The sequence below is a fragment of the Liolophura sinensis genome, chromosome 1 (genome assembly GCF_032854445.1).
Source record: "Liolophura sinensis isolate JHLJ2023 chromosome 1, CUHK_Ljap_v2, whole genome shotgun sequence".
NCBI lineage: Eukaryota > Metazoa > Mollusca > Polyplacophora > Chitonida > Chitonidae > Liolophura > Liolophura sinensis.
The window spans coordinates 12,665,732-12,686,807 of NC_088295.1; the positions used below are offsets into that span (position 1 = coordinate 12,665,732).

Consider the following 21,076-nt stretch of genomic DNA (forward strand, 5'->3'; position numbering starts at 1 on the left):
AGTACCAATCTGGCTGTATCTCATAGCCCGGGCAGCGGTCTGATTATACCTTCTGGTGAGAGTACCAATCTGGCTGTATCTCATAGCGAGGACAACGGTCTGATTATACCTTCTGGTGAGAGTACCATTCTAGCTGTATCTCATGGCGAGGACAGCGGTCTGATTATACCTTCTCGTGAGAGTACCAATCTGGTTGTCAGTCATCACAGGAATACCTGTCTGAAGTCTGCTTATACCTTCTGATGACAGCAGAAATCTCATGATGTGATTAGGTAATTGTGTAAGGCATAACACCAATGAAATAAATATACAAAATTAACAATCCGACATTTATATCCGAAAGAGGAAAGGAATGAAGAACAAGAGCTTGATGTGTTTATTGGAGCATACCCATACCTTCACAAAGACATTGTGCAGACACAGCCATGATAAAAAAAAAACTATAAATAACTTGCCCACACAAGTTTAGCATCAGACACTAAACAAAATGGTATAACTTTATTAAAAGCTATAAGAATTTTTTTAAATCTGTGAAAAATATATATTACATGTATTATTAAAGACCCCCCCCACCAAAATCAAGAACAACTGACATTAAATAAGAAGAAATATCTTAATCATATCCCACACATGTAATCCCAAATATATGCTCTGCAAATACTATTTAATTGGCTAAAGAAAATGGAAAAACAATATTGTCTGTAGTCAAACAACTATCAGCATTATATGACATAAATAGTTATATCCTAAATGTGATTAACTACGATAAACACTACACCGACAATCCAGCGCCCAACCCCGTTCCCTGCACCCCCCCCCCCTCCCCCACACACTTATCATCTGTTCAATCAATAAATTTGAACACATTTTCTTCATGTCATGACCAAATAATTATATTTGCGTATTGCTAATATATACTGCGCACAGTGGGTTCACGTGCAAAGACCAACTGCCGACATGTATTATTTCAAGCTAAGCTAATGCGTGTCTGTTCTAATATATGGTAAGCTATAAATCTTCATGGCCAAAAAATATTGTCAACAATCTATATGAAAATTAAGTCACGGTGACACAACTTACTATACATGAAGCAAACAAAATTTGGAAAATCGCTTCGAGTAAATTAAGAAACTGATAATGCATCCAGATCTCACCGTACTGGAAAATCTCCTTTAAAACGTCTCTCTAAATTAACAAGTATCTGTAGGCCTACATTGTATATGGTTCCTGCAAATCATCACACAATGTTTAGAGCTCATGTTCTGTAATATTGTTTACGGCTTTTGCACACTATCACAATGTTTAGAGCTCATGTTCTGTAATATTGTTTACGGCTTTTGCACACTATCACAATGTTTAGCGCTCACGTTCTGTCATATTGTTTACGGCTTTTGCACACTATCACAATGTTTAGAGCTCACGTTCTGTCATATTGTATAAGGCGCATGCAAACTGTCACATACTATTTACACTGAAAATACACACATTCTTAAACTGGCGAGAACATCGGTATATATCGTCTCTAAACAACATATAGCTCTCAGCTTTGGCATCTTTTTTTCGACCCTTTGTAAACCTACACCTCTTCAACTATACACACACACACACACACACACACACACACACACACACACACACATATATATATATATATATATATATATATATATATATAGTGGTAAGTGATATAGTGGTAACTCCTCTAGATGACACAGGAATCTGAGAGAACCTCAGCCCAGGGCATTTCCACGCTGTCTGCTCAGGACAACGTTATGAGGTACTCAGGATAGCATTGGGCACTGTCATAGATGACAAACTCCCTGAAGCCGGCGGAGCCAACCACCGTGTCATATCTATCTCCGTGTTGCAGGCAGTTGATCTGGTCATTACAGGAAGATACCATGCATGGAGGTCGCACATAGTTGCCCTGGTTGTTGGTTTTGAAGCAGTTACCTAAGACGGCACGAACAACAAACATGCAGGTTTTACCCCCACCTCCTCCTCCTAAACTCTTCAGACCAAAGAAAGGTGTTGCAGCTAAAATTGAAACAGGGAAAACAATCATTGCTTTTCATCATCTTCCTATAGAACCTATATATGCCTCACGCATACTACATGTAGACAAAAGTACAAATTTCCCACCTAACTACGACCAGGTAACGTCAAAGAGCCAATGATAATAAGATTAAACATAAACTATACAGTTAAAAATGGAGATCACTCCATAAAATTTGAAAAGTAACAAACTTTCAACAAAAATGACGTTAAATCGCCCTATGACGGTTGAATAATTTTGGTCTGGTGTATACTGAATGGAAATTCTACGCACCTCTGAAATTGCCAGGGGAGGAAAAGCCATGACTGAGGGAGGCGCACTCAGCCATATAGATGCCCTTCCCGAATTTCCCGTTCCCACCGACCCGGAAATCCAAGCCACTGTCCAGAATGCCAGACACATTCCTCGTGCCGTGAAACAGCAAACATTCGTTGATTTCCTTACGACAGTAACGGTCTACGTTTTGAATCTGAAAAGTGGTCGTTATGGGCGGAGGGCTCAGTATTTGAATCTTTCCTTTAGCAGCCTTGCTGTAGAACAACTGACGTCTACTGGCAAATTTCTGATATAGTTCCGGATTTTCAACCCGCTGAACCTGGGTTACTTGTACATTGCAGTTTGCCCAACTATCCACAAAGAGTTTGGTGATGTCGGCTGTCTCTTGCTTTGACGCATCCACCAGCTTGTACTTCTCATCCTTGGCGTCAATAAATTCAGTCAAGGGTACATCTCGTTTGTTGAAATTCTTCCAGTGGCCAGGAGCATAGATCGTTTCCTTCGCCTTTGCATCCATGTACGCCTTCACTCCCTTGGTTTTCAAGAGTAGGGAGGGTTTTTGAGAAGCAGGTCTATTCTCATGAAGACATTTAAAAATTTCTTTTGTAGCAAAATCAACAGCAGATTTTGAGCCATATACGGAGATCTTGCCCCCATCTGGAAATCAAACACCACGTCCATGAAAATATCGGAAAATATGTGTATCGGCATACAGATCAAAAACTACAAAAAAGCACAAGAAAACAACACAATATAAAATATAAACAATCAACCATACAGATAATGTCCTCAAACAAATTCTTCGTCATTTGCAAACATTAACTTCTCATCCTCTTGAAAATATCCAATTACATGCAATGTGGTGATCAAACTAAGTCTAACTTGGCCTTCATGTACGACGAGTGCATTCAGCCTCTGTCTTTCCATCAATTAAACCTATAGAGATGATTGGTCGTCGACACAAATGAAGAAAAAGTACAGGTCTTCTATATCACTTACCCAGGCGGATGCTCACTTGACCGGACAAAGATGTGATCAGCCCCTTCAGGGCTTTAGGGGGATTCTGCAGACTGGGGTCACGAATTTCATCCACACAATAAGCATCTTTTACATGTCTTCGGATCAGCTTCTTTACCTCTTCAACACGCTCTTTTGTCGTTGTCACAGCAATTCTGACAGAATTTCCACCTGACAGAAAGTAAAGACGTGACAGGCTATTACTGTGACAAGCAATGTGACTTGGACGGTACGTAAAAATACATACTTTTCTTTTATTTCTTTGACTATGGCCATGCATGATTCACCATTCTGAAGCTTAAGTCTTGATTTTTTTCCTTAGCTGGTAGCGATGGGTTTGTCTTGGAAACAAGTGAAGCAAACAGGAAAACCAACCTACCCTTAGAATTTGTTCCTGGAGTGAAAGAGCTCGTTGAACTCATCCAACCGTCTGTAAAGGCTTCTTTGAATAATTCAAACACTTCCTTGTCGTATATGATCAAAAAAATCTCCTAGATAACACCACAAAAACACACTATTTGGTAAAGAACATAACAGGAAAACTAACACATACATATATATGGCCACTATAAGAACATGAATATGAAATTATATTTACTGTGAATATATAATGACCTTGGATGAGACAGAGAAATGTTCCATTAACGACATTACTTTGAAAAGTTTCAAATGTGAAACATAAGTTATACCAGAAGCTTGCTGCATACCTTTAATTCTAAATTTTGGGTATTTTGAATGAAGTGGCAAAGGGATGACTTAAAAGCTTGGATGAGGACGTCCGCTGGGTAGCCAAGTCCACCAGCGCCGACCGAAGGCAAACCAATAGATCGACTGTGGTGCTTGTTGGCCTCCGTTAAACACTTAGACACAATGTCCGTCACAGCCTGAGAACAATAAAGAAAAAAGTCAAACATTAAGCTGGTTAATAAAGTAAATGTTTGCGCCGCCCTATTAATTTATTTATTTATTTATTTGATTGGTGTTTTACGCCGTACTCAAGAATATTTCCTTATACGACGGCGGCCAGCATTATGGCGGGTGGAAACCGGGCACAGCCCGGAGGAAACCCACGACCATCCGCAGGTTGCTGGCAGACCTTCCCACTTACGGCCGGAGAGGAAGCCAGCATGAGCTGGACTTGAACTCACAGCGACCGGATTGGTGAGAGGCTCCTGGGTCATTACGCTGCCCTAGCGCGCTAACCGACGCCACCTTTTTAAGGACGTTGGTATTCTACCTCAGGATTAAAGCTGATATATTGCGAAGAAACCCTGTAAATCGGTGATCCGATGTTACTTTTCAAGATTTCCGCAAATAGGTAATGCACCCACCTTTGCGCCGTATCTGGGATTCCAGCGGGGGCATACTGCATGGTAAACATATTCACATCGCAAATCCCCACGTGTCCGGGTTATCAAGACTTCCCCAAAATCAGCTGGGGTGTGATTTCTAGACAGTGCCTGCAACCAAATACGTCAAAATCATGATAACGCAAATTCATTTTCGTGCCTCTGGTACAATAACGATCTACAGTAAGTGAAAACATGTTTATGTTGGAGGATTGGTGTAGTTTGTGGTAACTATATATAGTAGTGACGTGTACATGTCCAGTGATACTGGATGCCCATCTTTTGGGGTTCAACTTTAACCCCTATAACGGGAAGAACAAAGGAATACCTTTTGTAACTCTTGACCGCCGACTCTAAGAAAGGTTTTGGACAAAGCTCCACGACTTAGGTTCAACTCACGACCTACGACATTGACCAACACAGAGGCCTGAAACACAGCATCATCAGACAGGCCGGGTTAGGAATACATACAACAAAACCGATGAAAAGTTCAGTAAAAGGAATGATTATAGTCCGTTATGGATGTTAACGGGAGGCAAGTATATGAGGTTTCCTCCCACCATAATGTGGGCCGCCGTCGTATAAGTGAAATACTCTTGAGTATGGCGTAAAACACCAATCAAATAAATAAATAAAATCAAGTATATCAATTTAACATCCGTGATGCCTTCAAAGAACTGTGACTACAAAGAAAAATCACACAGTCTAGACTAACCTTTCTAGGTATCTGGCTTATGGAATAATGTTTAAAATGCCATCATCCAAGGCAATTACCTGACTGTCCGTTATATTTCCTTGGCTGACCGTAACAGCGGGCCATCGATGTGGAATGCTATCAGGAGACCTATTCAAGACAATTTCACTGTACATGAAACACAGAAAAAAATGACACTTCAAAAAGGCATAAAATATGTATGTGACATGCACGGACAGTCTTTCCACTGGATTCAAATGAGCTGTTGGATTCGGTCACGTAATTAACTATGCGCCACTTCCCCTTTTCTCTTCGAAAGATTTTAAAATACAGCTGTGAACACACAAACTGCGTCAAAAACTTCCATATTAGAAGTAGGCCTAAAGGATAGTACTTCTTTCAAATGCCGGTTTTTGAAATCAAGTCTTCAAACTTCTGAAGTTATCAACGAACTGACGTAGCAGGTTCAGTAAGTCTGGCTTCTTCAGCTCATCAGCACTTCTCTGTTGTTTTGAAGGTAATGGTCTATACCTGGGAATTCCCCACGAAACATGAACAAGGCATTCAGGGAATAGCTCGCCTGACTGAGCAGTTTGTAACTGCATAATGTTCAAGTCATTCAAATATTGACCTCTAACCCCCCCTCCCCCCACCCCAAAAATGTATGATTCATACACGGATATTATCCTCTAATTATATAGTGCTATCATCTTGCGATATTAATCCTAGAGCTTTGAGTAGATCATAAGGTTTGTTTTTGTTGCTTATATCAAAATGGCAAACACTGCCGACCCTTTGTCCTCTCGTCCCGGACGCCTGTCCCCACCACTGCCCTTGGCTCCGCGTGTTTGCCCAGTACCAGTCATGTCCAGCACACAAGGAGCCCTGTTTTCAACGGCCTGTATCAACGCGATACCCTGGTCTCGGAAAAATTCCCGTATACCTGTAACAAACATATTATCAAGGTTACCCTCTCTAACTGGGGTAATTCACTCATTCGCCTAGAACTTAACTTACGCATTCCAACAATATTGAAAACTGTTGACTTATTCTCTTAGCATGATTCCGTCCTAGTTTCGTTCATTATATACTTTCTTCGTTCTTTGATCACGGTGGTTTATGTTAAAGTCGTTTTGGCAATTGACCTTGCGATTATTGACCTAGAATGTCCATATTGGTTGACGGCTGGTATACGAATGTGTGGTTCGACGCACCGATTCCAGACCTGGACACTTACATGCACATCCCAAGCTCTTCAGACTGGGTGTACCACCATATTCATAGTTGTGCTAACTTAAAGACTGCACACTGGGTATGTGGATAATGATATCTCATGTAAGACCAAAGTTAAATAGCGATGAACTTGATCAGAGCAAAAATCTATCTGAACACATGACCATTCAGCCGTTTATACAGTAATATCATAGCTCGTTGACGGCACCCACTTACCTGGCTCCTCTATATTTACTTCAGCGTTACACAGGCTCTTTAGAAAATCTTTCACCTTTTTTTCCACTTCTTCGGTAACTCCCTGTTTGCCACTTATTTCGATGCAAGGCTTCTCGTTGTTTAGCCAAACCTTGACTAATTCTCTGTAATAATAATAATAATAATAATAATAATAAAACACAACAGAAAAACAATTTTAACAAAATGTGATCCATATGGATCCTTAGGCTTTCAATGATTTGTAAGCAAGATAGTAAGTAAAGGCTTAATCACACCCCCACCTACGACTAGTTAAGATAACCTGCGGAAAAATCGCGATTCGTAAATGTCTGGATTGGTCGTACGATAAATCGTGCGGGATCATTGTGAATATAGATGAACCTGAAGATATCGTTAGCGACCAGGAGACCGTTGGAGTGTCGCAGGTGGTTTTTGTGCATACATAAAACCAACTATATGCGATTAGCTGCTATCTACATAAATTCAGACTAATCTTAGTCGGTCTGGGTATGTCGTTCGAACATTTTTGTCACAGTGCATCCCATTTCATGCAATCATGTGACTACGGCGAGTAAATATTAGTTCTTCAAGCGTCTATGTTCCTGTTTAGTTGCGACTACGATTTGATTGTGACGAATTGCATTGGTTGTAGGTGGTCGTATCTCTGCAGTGTCTAAATCTGCACTTACCTAAATAGGAAATCTGATTTCTTGTTCACAGCATAGCTTTCAGAAATACAGCTCTGTACTCTTCTATTCACTAAACCGTAACTTCGTGTGTGCTGTCTTTAACATATCAAAGCTGTATATACGGTACAAAATATATTTCCTTTAATCCTACAGTAATTACAACTTCATGTCACCCAGTTATTCGTGAATATAAAACTCACAACGTCACAATTAACACAAATGTATCCGGCGAAACGACAGTAAGCCACTAAGCTCCATCTTTGGTCATGTCGGTTCTAGTCTGCATCGTTGAGAAAAAGACAACTCATTCCACAAAAGCGACTGCGACATAATTCGAGATCAGTTTTTAAGGCGTGGAACTGCGAGAATTGGGACCTTGCCTAATAAAGCATGTAGTATGGAGGTTATGTCATGACAGTAAGAAATATTTTTAGGCCACAAAATGTGAACAAAAAAAAAAACAAAAAAACACGATATCAGCCTTTGGGAGTCAGAAATGTCGGGTGATCTTGAAAGAAGTCTATGTTTTTACATCTTAAGAGTTTCATGAAGCTGTCTATTTTGTATAATTTTGACGGGATTTTAAAATTACCTCCCAATGGATTAAAACAATACAGAACGTTTATCCAAAATTAAAATCTGTCTTCAAGCTATATAGGTCTTTAATTAGCTTATGTCGCTTCGGTTTGCCCTTCAACTTGCCCTTAACCACAGCTTACTCCTATAAATGCATCGTTAAAACAGGAAAATAACGTCAAGGGAGGTAATTCCGTGCGGCCCTATTCCGACGGTCGAGTCTGTATTATTCCACCATGAGGTGATATGAATTCAGAAGCACTTAAAATTCATGCGAAATCCGTTTTCGTCTGGTACAGCTTTGATATTTTGGGGGCAGCGCAGGCGACAGGAAGGAGATAAAGGTTAGTGAAAGTGTTGATTCAGACTGGTTAATGTGAGCTGACCTGGGAACATGACCAACAGATCTCCGTGCTAGTATCTCAGTGCTAATACTTACTGAGCGTTAGTCTCGATGTCTCTCAGGTGTTTCCGGGCGTGACGATCGAGGAACTTCGCCTCAGATAGTGACAATGAAACTTCTCGTTTCTGAGACTTGTTACTCTCCAGATAATCTTTGATGGATTGTATGGTCGCCTCGACATCTTGTTTGAACCCTTCGCACTCAACTGCAAAGTTTTGATGTTTAATAATCACTCCCTGATTTCGCATCGCATCACTAAGGAACACAGCAAACTCTGAACCTCTGCAAATGTCTTGATACTTGGGCTGCACCTTGAATTTCTTCGTGGAAAACAGCGTTTTCACTTCTTTTGCGGCAGTATCAGCAGAGTCTTGGGACAGTGTCCATACTTTAAGACAATTATCCGCAAAAGACAGAGAAAATGGCTCAAAACCTGTTTCATTCAAGTGATTCCGAATTATATCCAATCGACTGGGTTGTGTGGCATAATGCAATAGATCAGATGACAACTGTGGAACTGTAGAACACTTCACTTTCTCTAAAGCATCGTATAAATCCAGTTTTGCTTGGTCAACATCATCTTTGGGGCCTTTAATGATAACTATGCCATTTGAGGCGATGTTGACAGAGCACTCCCTTTCAGTTTTATAAAATCCGTCTTCCTTCAGTACCTGCAGCTGGTTTGTCTTCTCCATCAGGTTATCCATCACAGTCTCCACAAAATGGCGTCTCTCACTAGCGCGTGTATGGCGAGAATCACAACCGTTCTCTGGATATTGGTGATATTGGTGAGATGCCCCTAGTTCTTGTCTCACTTCTGGACTGGAGCTTTCACCTCGAAAGCCCATTGGATCAGGTTGTCTCTGGTTGTAGGGCTGAAGCTTGGAGTTTGTGACAGGCAAATCACCTTCCATAGCTGGCTGCCGGCATGTCCGATTGCAATTGTCATCTTGTTGAGCATTTCCTTCCCACTGATTTTGCTGAGTGATCGTGGAATGGTCCATATCTCTTTCATCTTGACTCTGCCAGTTGGTTCTGGATAGGTCCATGTCTCTTTCATCTTGACTCTGCCAGTTGGTTCTGGATAGGTCCATGTCTCCTTCATCTTGACTCTGCCAGTTGGATCTGGATAGGTCCATGTCTCTTTCATCTTGACTCTGCCAGTTGGTTCTGGATAGGTCCATATCTCTTTCATCTTGACTCCGCAGGTTGACTCTGGAACGGTTCATATCTTTCTCATCTTGTTCCCGCTGGTTGTCTCTGGAACAGTCCATAACTCTTTTACATCGATCCCCCCGGTTGATTCTGGAATTGTCCAGGTCCCGTTCATCTCCTCCTTGTTCTAAGACATGCTGCTGTTCTGAGATATCTACTGTGCCCAGGAAGGGTTGCAACGACACTCTTCTTCCACTGACCTTATGCTCGCGGCGAAGAACTCTTTCAGCATCTACCCGTAGACAAGACAAACAGTTGAAAGAGATATAATTAGCTATAATATTTTATGACTTAACAGAAGATCCAGTATTTGTTTTATTGCACAACATATAAGACGAAGGTCGACCGTTTAAAACCTGTGAAACCCACCATGTTGAGGTCTTACACAGAAATTTTTCAAATTGGGTAAGCTGGTGTATAATTTTATTTGTGATACCCATGTTCTTTTAACTATGATACAAATATATACAGTCAAAATTAATAAATATTATAAATGAACAGTTTTTTTTTATTACTAAGATACAGTAAACTTCCGAATAGGGGACACTGAGATCATAAATCATACGACATCATGCACCTTTGTGCTAACCATTGCTCAGAAGTGTGCTCAAACAAACCACCTGGAACATATTAAGAGTAAAGATTAATGATAATGAGTCACGGCCGATATACCTATCTCCTTTTCGAATGTAACCCAAGCGTTTCCGCGATGTTTATTAACGCATACGCTAACAATCCGTCCCCCACTTGATCGCTTTGCGTTTGAGAAGTACAGCTCTAACAGTTCTTCAGACGTCCCCGGATCCACATTCAACACACACAGTGTTTTCATTTGCCATTCCTCGGCCGTCACAGTGTGCGACGCCAAGGGGCGAGCTGCGCACTTTCGATTCAGTTCCCTCATGTCTGTGGGATGAAATACAATGGATACAGAATTGAAGTCCAAGTATACGCTAACGTGAAGTATATGTCAGATAAAAAATCATTAAACAAAGCCCAGGAAGTTAGTTCAATTATTACCTTTTTTATAGATTTTTGTCAACCTAATAAAATCGTTTGAACCTACTGATTCTACAGAGGCCGTTTCTGATCATATGGGGACGAGTGACGTCACAACAGGTTAGATTTCACAATTCAAAATGCATACACTGAAGAAACAGATGGGACGCCACAGATACCTTCTGGGTCGCCACTACAGACCACCGTAGAATTTGAGTAAAAGAATAAATAGGCCTATTTTTCTGGACAGTGTTTAATGGTCTTTCGTGTACTCATGTGTTTTTTCATCTTTCATATACTTAATTTTACGGGTTTTTTGCCTTTGTAATCAAAATTGTTACCGGTTAGGCCAATCACATCCTACATAAAAAAAACCTACCTCGACTGAGGTTAGCCATGTAAGGTGTGGATGACATCATAAGCAAATACAAATATATCAAACACAAAAAAATCATAAAGACTTTTATAAAATGTTTTTTTCTTGATATCATACACTAGGTCTATTCACATACATGAGATCCAGGAAGTGGTTTCATAAGTCTATAAGAAAGACAAGTAGACTTACCAATTTCTGTTTCTATTTCAACGACTGCAACCGGAGGGACGAAGTGCAAAACTCGCACCTCTTTGTCAGTTAGTATTTCCATATAACATGTTAACATCTCTTCAGACCCATACACTTCCTATATAATGTTAAGAATACAAGGACATTTTTATTGTTTTTGCACCTTACTCATGAATATTTTGTTTATATGTACACGATGGCAGTGAGGTTCATGGCTGGAGAAAATCACTCAACCCAGATGGAAACCAAGCAAACCAGGGGTAAACCGAGCAAGATAAGAAAAACATGGATCAATAAAGTATCACAAATATAAGGCTTACAAGGCATGAAATTTTTTTTCGTGATGTTGCATAGAGAAGATATCGCAGCTCAAAGTATAAGGGTAGCTTACGATAATAACATTCAAAGCACCGCCATGTTATAAATTTTAATCTATAGGTGCGAGTTATTTATACAACCCAAGAACGCAACTGTTTCCACTAAGGTCACAAAGGCACTGTTTTGCCTTATGGTCATATGATCATGAGCGTGCGGTACGAGTGACATAGGTTTTTCGACTTTTTAAAACGGCATTGGCCACGGCCAAGTAACAATTCTGGAATAACAGTTGATTTGTAGAGTTACCCAGCGCGCCAGGACAAATGGCTTTGGTCGTTTAAAACTGCTTAAACCCATCTTCCAAAAAACTAAGGTTATATTATTTCTCGTCTTTTGTTTTCAGTGCATTTTGAATTCACTGCCGATCTTGCGACAGACGAAATTACATGTATTAGAAAACAAAGCAAATAGAGTACTTTCAACTGGAGGAAACCACCAGCCAGTGCCAGAAACCTAGGAAACCTGCTGACATAAAGCCATCACCGCGTCACCTCATCGGTCTCGGGTCACTGACCTGGGGCAGTTTGGTTGTTACTCAGACATCAGTATACAGTCTATGGTATCCTCATGCATGAGTGGATCATCCCTCTGAAGGATTTCCCACAGACGCCATGCAAGACTAGACATGCAGGCTCACACATGTATACATGTAGGTTACGTGTAGAAGAATATGTCCACATCTATAATACATAGCAAGGAGGCATTAGGAAAACATTTTCGCTTTCACTTTTGATTTTATTATACAACACAAATCTGAGGGAAAAAAGATCCAGTGGTTAGTGTTGCATACATGTATTCATTTGCATTTGATTGTTGTTAGTGACATTAACGTACTATTATACGTGTATGTGTTAACACGGGGCTGTGCATGTATATGCATAGACACCATATAGTATGTCATAGTATCAGACTGACACAGCGTTCATACACGGAACAGGCAGCCTACCTTCAGGAGGATCTTCATCTTCAGAGCAGCACCTATGTGGTGAACAATATACATCAGGGTAGAATTATGGTGGTGACCTTTGTTGTGCCTGTACACACACACACAAACACACACACATTGTAGTGAAAGACAACACCTGACTAATGTTTATGTTCACTGAAAGACTGCCATCCAAGGCATCATAAACCGGCATTAAATATTTTTTAGATTTTTTTCAACCCAGTAAAAGTTCTGTGAAGTTATTTTCCGTATTGTGGTCAAAGCAGAAGCTTATGGCAGATAAATGCTGTGGACTTCGGCGGTGATAAATAGCTTTCTCGGAAACTGGACATTTCTGAAAGGATATTTCTTCCACTGCTTGAACAGTTGATACAGTAAGCCTGCTATATCGTTTACAGTTTAAGTAGCCTGCCGATGCACGACAGGGGTGTTCATGGTGCAGGTCGTCGCCTCCGGAGAGGTTGTGCTGGTGATTTTGGCCCCTATTAAATATTTATAAAATTACAATAGGATTGTTGTTGAACCAGATTCATGCTCAATTCTGAAACAAATGGAAACTAGAACTGCATGTAGTTATACGGCTTCCAAGCGGTCTGTACACACACAGCTTTTGGCGTCCACATGCCCTTAAACCGCTGTGCTCAGCAGCATGTATAGAGACTGTTCCTTTGATCTACTGCTCGTGAATTAGAATAAACGCCCTGTATCCAGCATTCTACAGTGAACGGGTTCCATGCCGTTTAGCACGAAGCTCCCGTGTTATGTGAACAGGAAGATTTGTCAATTGCTTTGCATGTACCAAAGAACAAAAGTAAGTCTTACAGATTTGTAATCCTGAGGTCAAGGAATACTAGACAGAGTTTTTATTTAATCATTTAGCAAGTTTATAGACTTGACCTACTTTTTAGCTAATTTCATTGGAAAGTTACTGCACAACTTGCGTAGCAAACAAAATTTTTTTCACAACAAAACTTGCAAGTAAAATATCATCCACAGACCATTCGTCATTTTACGGAAAAATAGGGTTTAAGCTCATCTATAAATTTCAAAATGGCTGCTAAATCACGTGACTAGCCAGACAGCACAAAACGTCAAAAGCTGCTTCTCATGTCCCTTATTAAAAGTGCGACGTTTGTTTTACTACCTTCACCGGTTTTTGGAGATATTGCAATTTTAAGAGCTGACCATGAATAAAAGTAACAAGTTTTTTAAACGCATTTTAACTGTTTACATCAAGCATACCTACATTTAAAGCCTAGTAAATCTTGGCATCACTGAGGCTGATCTGGCCATTCGACTGTGGTTGAATTATATGCTTCAGTTTTGTGGTGGTGACTTTTAAGGCGAGAGCAGTGCTGACCTAGTTATCGCGGACGTCAGAGAATGCACCTCAGCTTGAACACGACGTTTCAACATTTTTAAACTGTATGTTATGAAAGAAAACAGAAAAAAACCATCCCTTGAATGTGAGAAAGACAAAAGAGAAAAAATTCTGCAATTCTCATAAACTTTGGAAAAAATTATATCATAAAATTTATTTACTTTTAAGTGTTGTCCGGTGAGATGCCGTCTCATCATTCCCAACAACCTTCAGCATCCCTAATGAACTTTTGACTGACTGATATTGTTATTTAGAAACTGCTGACTAAACAGCAAAATGAGCGACAAAAATGCATTTGTAGAATTTGAACAGCTTGTCTAAGGCCTAGGGTCTACTGGGGAGATGAATGCGGTTTGGGCCGAGACGGTATGCTACATAATTTGTGATACCGTCGTTGAATATTACACGGCTTGTAAGTCAACTAATTTTACGTCTGTGGTGGTCCGTAATTAATACAAACCTATCCCACAATACTGTGTGAAATGACCCCTCGGCTATATGTAAAACTAAATCATTGTAAACGATCTGAAAATGATGTCTTATGCAGTAGTTCGGTAATACTAATATCGCTTCATGGAGTGAATCGATAAAGGCTACAGATCCGTGACAACCATGACCTCATTTGAGACCTGCTGAAAGATTTGGCCGTACAAAACGTGAACACACACGACCGTACTTAACACCATAAGTTATTTCCTTCCCTTTCCTCTATGTAACGATAACACACGACAAACACAAAGGCTATGTACATACCGATAGGCCTCGAGCCGCAAGGGTGAATCGTGCAGATGGAAATTCATACACGTGTAAATACTCAATAATGTTGACAACTGGCTACATCAAGCTGGACATGTCACTTACCACGGCTGTGTCTGGCAAGTACGTGTCAATGGAAACCCAAAGGACGAAGAAAGATGGCTGATTATAACCCTCGTACAGAAAATGAAAGTAAGGTATAGACATGCGTCATCGATGACGTATGGGAAAATCCACTCTCGTGCTGCGGGGATGCCCTTATCTTCACAAAACAATTCTGCAAAGCTCGTGTAATAATACGAAGGTCTCGTGCAGCGTAGACAGCTTATAGCGTAAATTTGCACGATGACAAGGTGAAAATAATGCATGAACGCACGGCATTATATATGAAACCTTCAGAATAAAATGGGATAAATATATAGCAGAACTGAATGAAGCGTAAATTGACAGATGTAAGTATTTCAGGCTAGAAGCACGCATAATTAAGTATACGTGTGTCTATAATAATATTAAATGACAATAACGCTCTGAAGAAATGGATACGATAGAAACAAAAAATAAGACAAAAAAAATACAATTCCGTAAAAAAAACACAAAAAATGTAGTGGCAGCGGTGGATTCGAACCCACGCCTCCGAAGAGACTGGTGCCTTAAACCAGCGCCTTAGACCGCTCGGCCACGCTACCAGTTGCTCCTGTACTGTTTAACAATTAAACAGATTTATTGTAATAATAAACGATGTGAACATGTAACTAAGGATTTCATTTTTTTTTGACCGCATGGTGGATTAAATGATGAAATGAGAGTTAGTTTAAAATATTTCAACATTCTGTGTTAAAGACCGCGTAATCGACGTAACGGCGAAGGACTATCACAGCTTACGGTCAAAGGGAGACAACTCGGTCAAACCAATATGAATGCCAGTCGAATGTTTAGATGCCTTCGGCGATTTTCAGCCGATGTTCCCCCATGGCGTGGAACCAAAAGTCCAGTTGTCTTAAAAGTAGCTAGTTATAAAAGTCAATACAGCTTGGATTTCTTGTATCCTACCAGTGATCGTGATTTCGTTAGTAAACCGGAGCAGAGGCAAGTTGTTGTTGTTGTTGTCCACTTCCACGTGAACGGCGAACGAAATAGGCCAAATCGTTTTCTTTACTGTAACGAAATCAGGCACGTTCTGTACTTGAAGTTAAGCCATTCATTAATCGACCCTAATTTTCCAAGCAGCTGAGAAACCAAATCAACAGACTGCACCATTAAGATGCAAAAGTATCATTTCAAATTTCAGTCTGGGCGTCATGGTCGTGGGTACTTTGCTAATCCAATGTTGGGCACAGTTTACTATGGCAGTATTCTCGAGATTCCACACATGCATAATAAATGTCTGGCAAATTTGATACTTAACTACAGCAAATTGTAGGCTACTGATTTGAACTTAAAACTTATTTAAAATAGTCATACCCAAGTAGGCCTGTGACATACATTATGAGTAATGAGTCATGATTTGTAAATAAGCCAACATACGTATTCTACTGAGAATGCAACACATGTCATTTACTCATCATAGATGGACTCGGTGTGTTATGTTAAAATTTTGACCTTGACTTTAAAAGCAAACACCAGTATAAGAATTTCAGATGGACCATATGTCAGGCTGGAAAATACGGTGACAAAGCCACAAAATGTACATGTATGCCCCAGTATATGTGTTATTGAATACCGGCGGGTTACACAGGTGAGACATCATGATACATCGCATACAGATTGGTAAAACGCGTTTGTTGAGTGTTCTTTGCTTTATAGCTGTAAAAATCATGTATGCTAACTTTGTTATGATTTCTGTTTTGACAGTTCACTTCCAGATTAAGCAGCAATCCTGAGGAATTTTCTGGCTATATCCCAGTCGGTAAGTTTGATGAAATAAATGCCATAAATCCACAGATGATGGAACTTCATGAATGATGAAGTCACTCTAAAATAGTTGCAGGTACACATACTGTTATATAAAATTAATGATGTACTGCATAGGCCTACCCATAGAACTTTACAGAACTTTTCACATGACTTCACTAAAGCCGTTTTACTGGTACTTTGTATCGTATACATATATTTTGATTTTCACATTTCATTAAATAGGCACCGAGCCTAACTACATAAGGAAAATGTAATATCAGTAATATGGTATGGTACAATAAATTCTTGAAATTGTTGCCATAAAATCTTTTTTTGTTCCAGATAAAATTGCAATCAGTTATACAAAGTCAAGTGGACCTGGAGGGCAGAATGTAAATAAAGGTAGGCCTGAAGTATGTGTAAGTTCCTTTTGCTCTAGATAGTGCTGAAGCAGAATTGAACCTTTTAAATGGCATAGTGACAAGGTTTCATTCATTCTGCATGTACATGTAGCTTCCCAGTCCTCTGATCCAAAGTGGGAGCTAGCTTCACTTCCCTGGTGCTTGCCCCGATAGCACATTTGGTAGAGAGTCTGCCTTAGGAGGCCAGCGCGGTAGATCTAGGGTCCACTTCTGGGACGGATCACATCTAAGACCTTAAAAGAGGAAGTTGTAATTTCGTCACTTGGCTTTCAGCGTGAAGGGAATGGTGCATCGACTGGTTAACCCGTATCAGTGTAGGCTTCGGGAAATGCGGCTTATTTGTGTGGTAAGATGTCTCAGTGAAGCAGCAGTAGATAAAAGAGCCGTGGAAATCCAATCTGCAACAAGAAGGCATATTACATGCAGTCTAAGAACTCCTTAACTGTCTATGACTGAAAGATTGTTAAGTACGACGGTAAACCCTAAGCACTCACTCACTCAGAGCTCTTTGTCATTGTGGTGCTAGCTGCATTGCCCCACTGTGGAGTTAGCTTCACCACTCCACTAGGCAGCAAATCACATCATGGAGGTAGCTGCCTATTCCACTGGTCTAGTTGGGAGCTAACTTCACTGCCCCCACAGAACAGCAACTCTCATTCAGGAGCTAGTTTTGCTGCCCTGGTCACTGTGGTGCTAGCTGCACTGCCCCACTTGACAGCAAGCCTCATTGTGGAGGTAGCGTCTGTCCCACAGGAAAGCAAGTCTCAGTATGGAGCTAGCTTCAGTGTGGAAGCCACTCTAGTGCTAGCTGCATTGCCCCACTGAGGAGCTAGCTGCATTGCCCCACTGAGGAGCTAGGTGCATTACCCCACAGGACAGCAAGTCTCATTGTGGGCTAGATTCACCTACTCCCATCTCCCACCTTCCATTCCACAAACACAATCACACGACAGCAAGTCTCATTGTGGAGCTAGTTTTACTGCCCTACAGGACAGCAAGTCTCAGAGTGAAGCTAGCTTCACTGGGTAATCCACTATGGTGCTAGCTGCATTGGCCCACTGTGGAGCCAACTTCATTGCCCCACATAACAGCAAGTGTCATTGTGGGCTAGCTTCACTGGCCCACTGTTCATCTTCACATAGTATACTGGTATGTAATATACTGTAACCCCTTTGTAGTTAGCTCTGTTTGCCATGTTATTTCGCTACTGGTACAGCCATGTACTTTCAATTCGGTTTTCCAGTGAATTCAAAGGTTGAAGTGCGCTTCCATGTCGACAGTGCTGACTGGATCCCTGCATGGATTCGAGAACGACTTTTACATGAAGTAAGAAATCATGCATATCTGCCAGAATACATGTAGTTAGTGGGTCATTGTTGACATGCTAATTCAGAAATGCCACTGTAGACAGTTGTGTGCCGAACACCTTGTATTATACCCCACTTGTATTAGTGGGTTATGGAAGTATTCTGTGGAAAATCAGGATTTATGTGGCAAAACTTGGTGCATTTATCATTATGAACCTAGTCATTATGAACCATATGATGTGGTGCTAAGGCGAAGTATATTAATGTATTTATTTGATTGGTTCATTACACCATACTCAAGAAAATTTGACATCAGTTTACTGCGGCCAGCATTATAGTGGGAGGAAACTGGGCAGAGCTCGGGGAAACCCAAAAACCATCTGCAGGTTGCAGGAAGGCCTTCCCAGCTGCGGCTGGAGAGAACAACATGAGTTGGACTTGAACTCGCAGCAACCCCATTGGTGAGAAGTTCCTTGGTCACTGCGTCGCACTGGCACGCTCGCCACTTCAGCCTCAAGTAAAAGTATAAACAGCTTTAACTTTACATGTAGATTGTAGAAAAGCTGTCTTATTCAAGTAATCCAGTTCCGACAGAAGCATAGTTTTTAAAATAATCATCGTAATTTCTTATACACGTAACTTCTCAAAAGCAACTCTCTGCGGTTTGACACTTTGCAATTCTAGCATAAAACCACCTTTTTAAATCCTCTGAACGTCACGAAGCCTATGCTTTCTCTTGCAGCAGCGCAGCCGCATCAACAAAGATGGTGTGTTGATTGTGACCTCGGAAAAGACACGCAAACAGATGCTAAACCAGGCAGACTGCATGGATAAAATCCGGACAATGATCTTCAACTGTAGCCGACTGCCTCCGGAGCCCACAGAGGAAGAAGTCAAGCTGAAGGAAGACAGGTAAACTAGGAGGGTTGCTAGTCATGTGCCAATTTGTAGGTGTTCATAAGTTCTACTGAGCTTACATGTTTTAACTGCACTGGCATTTGACGGTACTTGTGAGTAGTATAACTAGCTTTGAAGTATGCCCAGTCATTTGTTGGTTGCAAGGACCACCCAAATGTTTCTCACTTTATTGGTGGACATTGGTCGTTTTATGAATTGTACATGTATATTTCATGTATTTTCTGTGGGTAATTTGACGTACCAATAGATTTCCGTGCTGTGATTCAGGTTTAGCTGGAAGTGTTAAGTACAGTTTGTATTTTTCTAATGTTTCAGAATCAACAAGGCAAAGAAGAGGGTTTTACTGGAGAAAAGGCAGAATTCCTTGAAAAAGCAGAGTAGACAGCCCCCTACAATAGGAAGTGTGTGACATATGCTTTTTTAACTGAACATATAATTCAGTCTGGGTATATCTCTATGCGTGTGTGTATGAAATGAGATCAGGGTGAAGCCAGCTCAGAACTCATTATTAAAACCTGTCAGAGCATTGGTTAGCAGTGCTATTAACAGCAGACAAAATCTTTCACAGAAACCCTCAGTAGAATGTTCCCATGGATGTTTGCGAGCCACTGGCCCAATTTGTCAGTGACCGACAGTCTGTCAGATGTATGCTGTGAAGAAGACATGTAATCTATGGATACAAGAAAACTGGTGTCAAAGTGTGGTCACAATGGATAGTTCATGAAGTGAAATACAGGCAACATGAATGTTGTGTTACTTTGATTCTGTAACACCAATTGCTCGCTGTTGGAAACGCTTTAACGCAGTTCAGAACAGCTGACATTTTAACACATCAGCTTCCCTATCATCACAGGATGTTTATTGCTATGGTGTAAACATGGGAGTTCATAACTTCAGCTGTACAGTGTGTTATAGTGTTGTTTACAAGCAAATTAAGTATTGGATTGTTAATTTGTATGCAAAGTCTCTGTTGATACAGCATACTTGTTTGATACAGCATACTTGTTTGCAGACTTAAGATAATGATGTACACACTTTAAAACGTTATTTAGCAGCGAGAATTTCTGTTCCAATAAATTTATTTATTCGAGTTTCTCAGTGTACTTAAGAATATTTCACTTATATAACGGCAGCCAGCATTATGGCAGGAGGACACTGGGTCCTAAACCCACATTCATCCGCAGGTTACTGGCAGACCATCCCACGTATATGCACAACCGGAGAGGAAGTCAACATAAGCTGGATTCACAATAAGAGGCTTCAGGGTAACAACCAGGCCATGGCTGAACCCAGTTTCATTAAATGTTGATGACTCAATATTAGCTCCATCAAAACAGCATTGCTTAACATTACCATTGAAGGTGTTAAGCGATATATCATAACCAGCTCATTTTGACATCCTACATCCTACCAAAAAGACAAATACAGCCTGTGTTGTGTCAGCGGTTTATTAAGCACTAGCATTGTTCAGATAGCTGGTAATATTTATTGTATTTGTTTCAATGAATTTATTTTATTTCCTCCATTCAATTTAAGACTGCAGGTTGGCTACTCTAACACATTGCGCTCAGTCTCAATGTGACAGGTGGGCCTCCTTGGCTCAGTTTGTTAGCGTGCTTGCGCAGCAGCATGACCCACGAGTCTCTCACCAATGCAATTGCTGAGAGTTCAAGTCCAGCTCATGCTGGCTTCCTATCAGGACGTCCCTGGGAAGGTCTTACAGCAACCTGCGGATGGACGTGGGTTTCCCCTGGGCTGTGCCCGGTTTCCTCCCACCATAATGCTGG

At 40.7% G+C, this 21,076-nt stretch overlaps 2 protein-coding genes and 1 non-coding gene across 7 annotated transcripts; 1 reads left to right on the forward strand and 2 right to left on the reverse strand.

Moving 5' to 3' along the window:
• Positions 1-1,683: 1,683 nt before the first annotated feature.
• LOC135482115 (protein mono-ADP-ribosyltransferase PARP14-like) lies at positions 1,684-14,923 on the reverse strand. Of its 5 annotated transcripts, none has more exons than XM_064761955.1 (15): positions 14,855-14,923; positions 12,613-12,644; positions 11,289-11,406; positions 10,397-10,630; positions 8,546-9,956; positions 6,842-6,984; positions 6,185-6,335; positions 5,473-5,560; positions 5,027-5,125; positions 4,681-4,809; positions 4,057-4,233; positions 3,729-3,840; positions 3,332-3,520; positions 2,330-2,989; positions 1,684-2,037 (listed from the first exon to the last, which is right to left on the reverse strand). In XM_064761955.1, exons 2-15 carry the CDS (start codon positions 12,628-12,630, stop codon positions 1,760-1,762), a joined length of 3,807 nt encoding a protein of 1,268 aa, XP_064618025.1. In that variant the 5' UTR covers positions 12,631-12,644; positions 14,855-14,923; the 3' UTR covers positions 1,684-1,759. The 5 variants fall into 5 exon arrangements, with proteins under 5 accessions (XP_064618025.1, XP_064618026.1, XP_064618024.1 ...); XM_064761956.1 differs by lacking the exon at positions 14,855-14,923 and adding an exon at positions 13,859-13,904; XM_064761954.1 differs by lacking the exon at positions 14,855-14,923 and having other exon boundaries at positions 5,473-5,542; positions 12,613-13,680.
• A 431-nt stretch (positions 14,924-15,354) lies between these two features.
• Positions 15,355-15,435, reverse strand: Trnal-aag (transfer RNA leucine (anticodon AAG)). Its single transcript has one exon. It is a non-coding gene; the product is annotated as a tRNA-Leu (tRNA).
• A 767-nt stretch (positions 15,436-16,202) lies between these two features.
• LOC135466699 (large ribosomal subunit protein mL62-like) lies at positions 16,203-21,014 on the forward strand. Its single transcript, XM_064744348.1, has 6 exons — positions 16,203-16,484; positions 16,601-16,655; positions 16,985-17,044; positions 18,308-18,390; positions 19,114-19,283; positions 19,605-21,014. Exons 1-6 carry the CDS (start codon positions 16,317-16,319, stop codon positions 19,696-19,698), a joined length of 630 nt encoding a protein of 209 aa, XP_064600418.1. The 5' UTR covers positions 16,203-16,316; the 3' UTR covers positions 19,699-21,014.
• Positions 21,015-21,076: the final 62 nt, after the last annotated feature.

Coding starts and splice junctions, on each gene's coding strand:
- LOC135482115 (XM_064761953.1), bottom strand. CDS start 12,666: ATGTATATTGTTCACCACATAGGTGCTGCTCTGAAGATGAAGATCCTC. Junction 3,841..4,056: donor CCCAAAATTTAGAATTAAAG/GTATGCAGCAAG, acceptor GGTGTTATCTAG/GAGATTTTTTTGATCATATA. Junction 2,990..3,331: donor TCAAGTGAGCATCCGCCTGG/GTAAGTGATATA, acceptor TTTGATTTCCAG/ATGGGGGCAAGATCTCCGTA.
- LOC135466699 (XM_064744348.1), top strand. CDS start 16,317: ATGGACTCGGTGTGTTATGTTAAAATTTTGACCTTGACTTTAAAAGCA. Junction 18,391..19,113: donor GAGAACGACTTTTACATGAA/GTAAGAAATCAT, acceptor TTTCTCTTGCAG/CAGCGCAGCCGCATCAACAA. Junction 19,284..19,604: donor GTCAAGCTGAAGGAAGACAG/GTAAACTAGGAG, acceptor CTAATGTTTCAG/AATCAACAAGGCAAAGAAGA.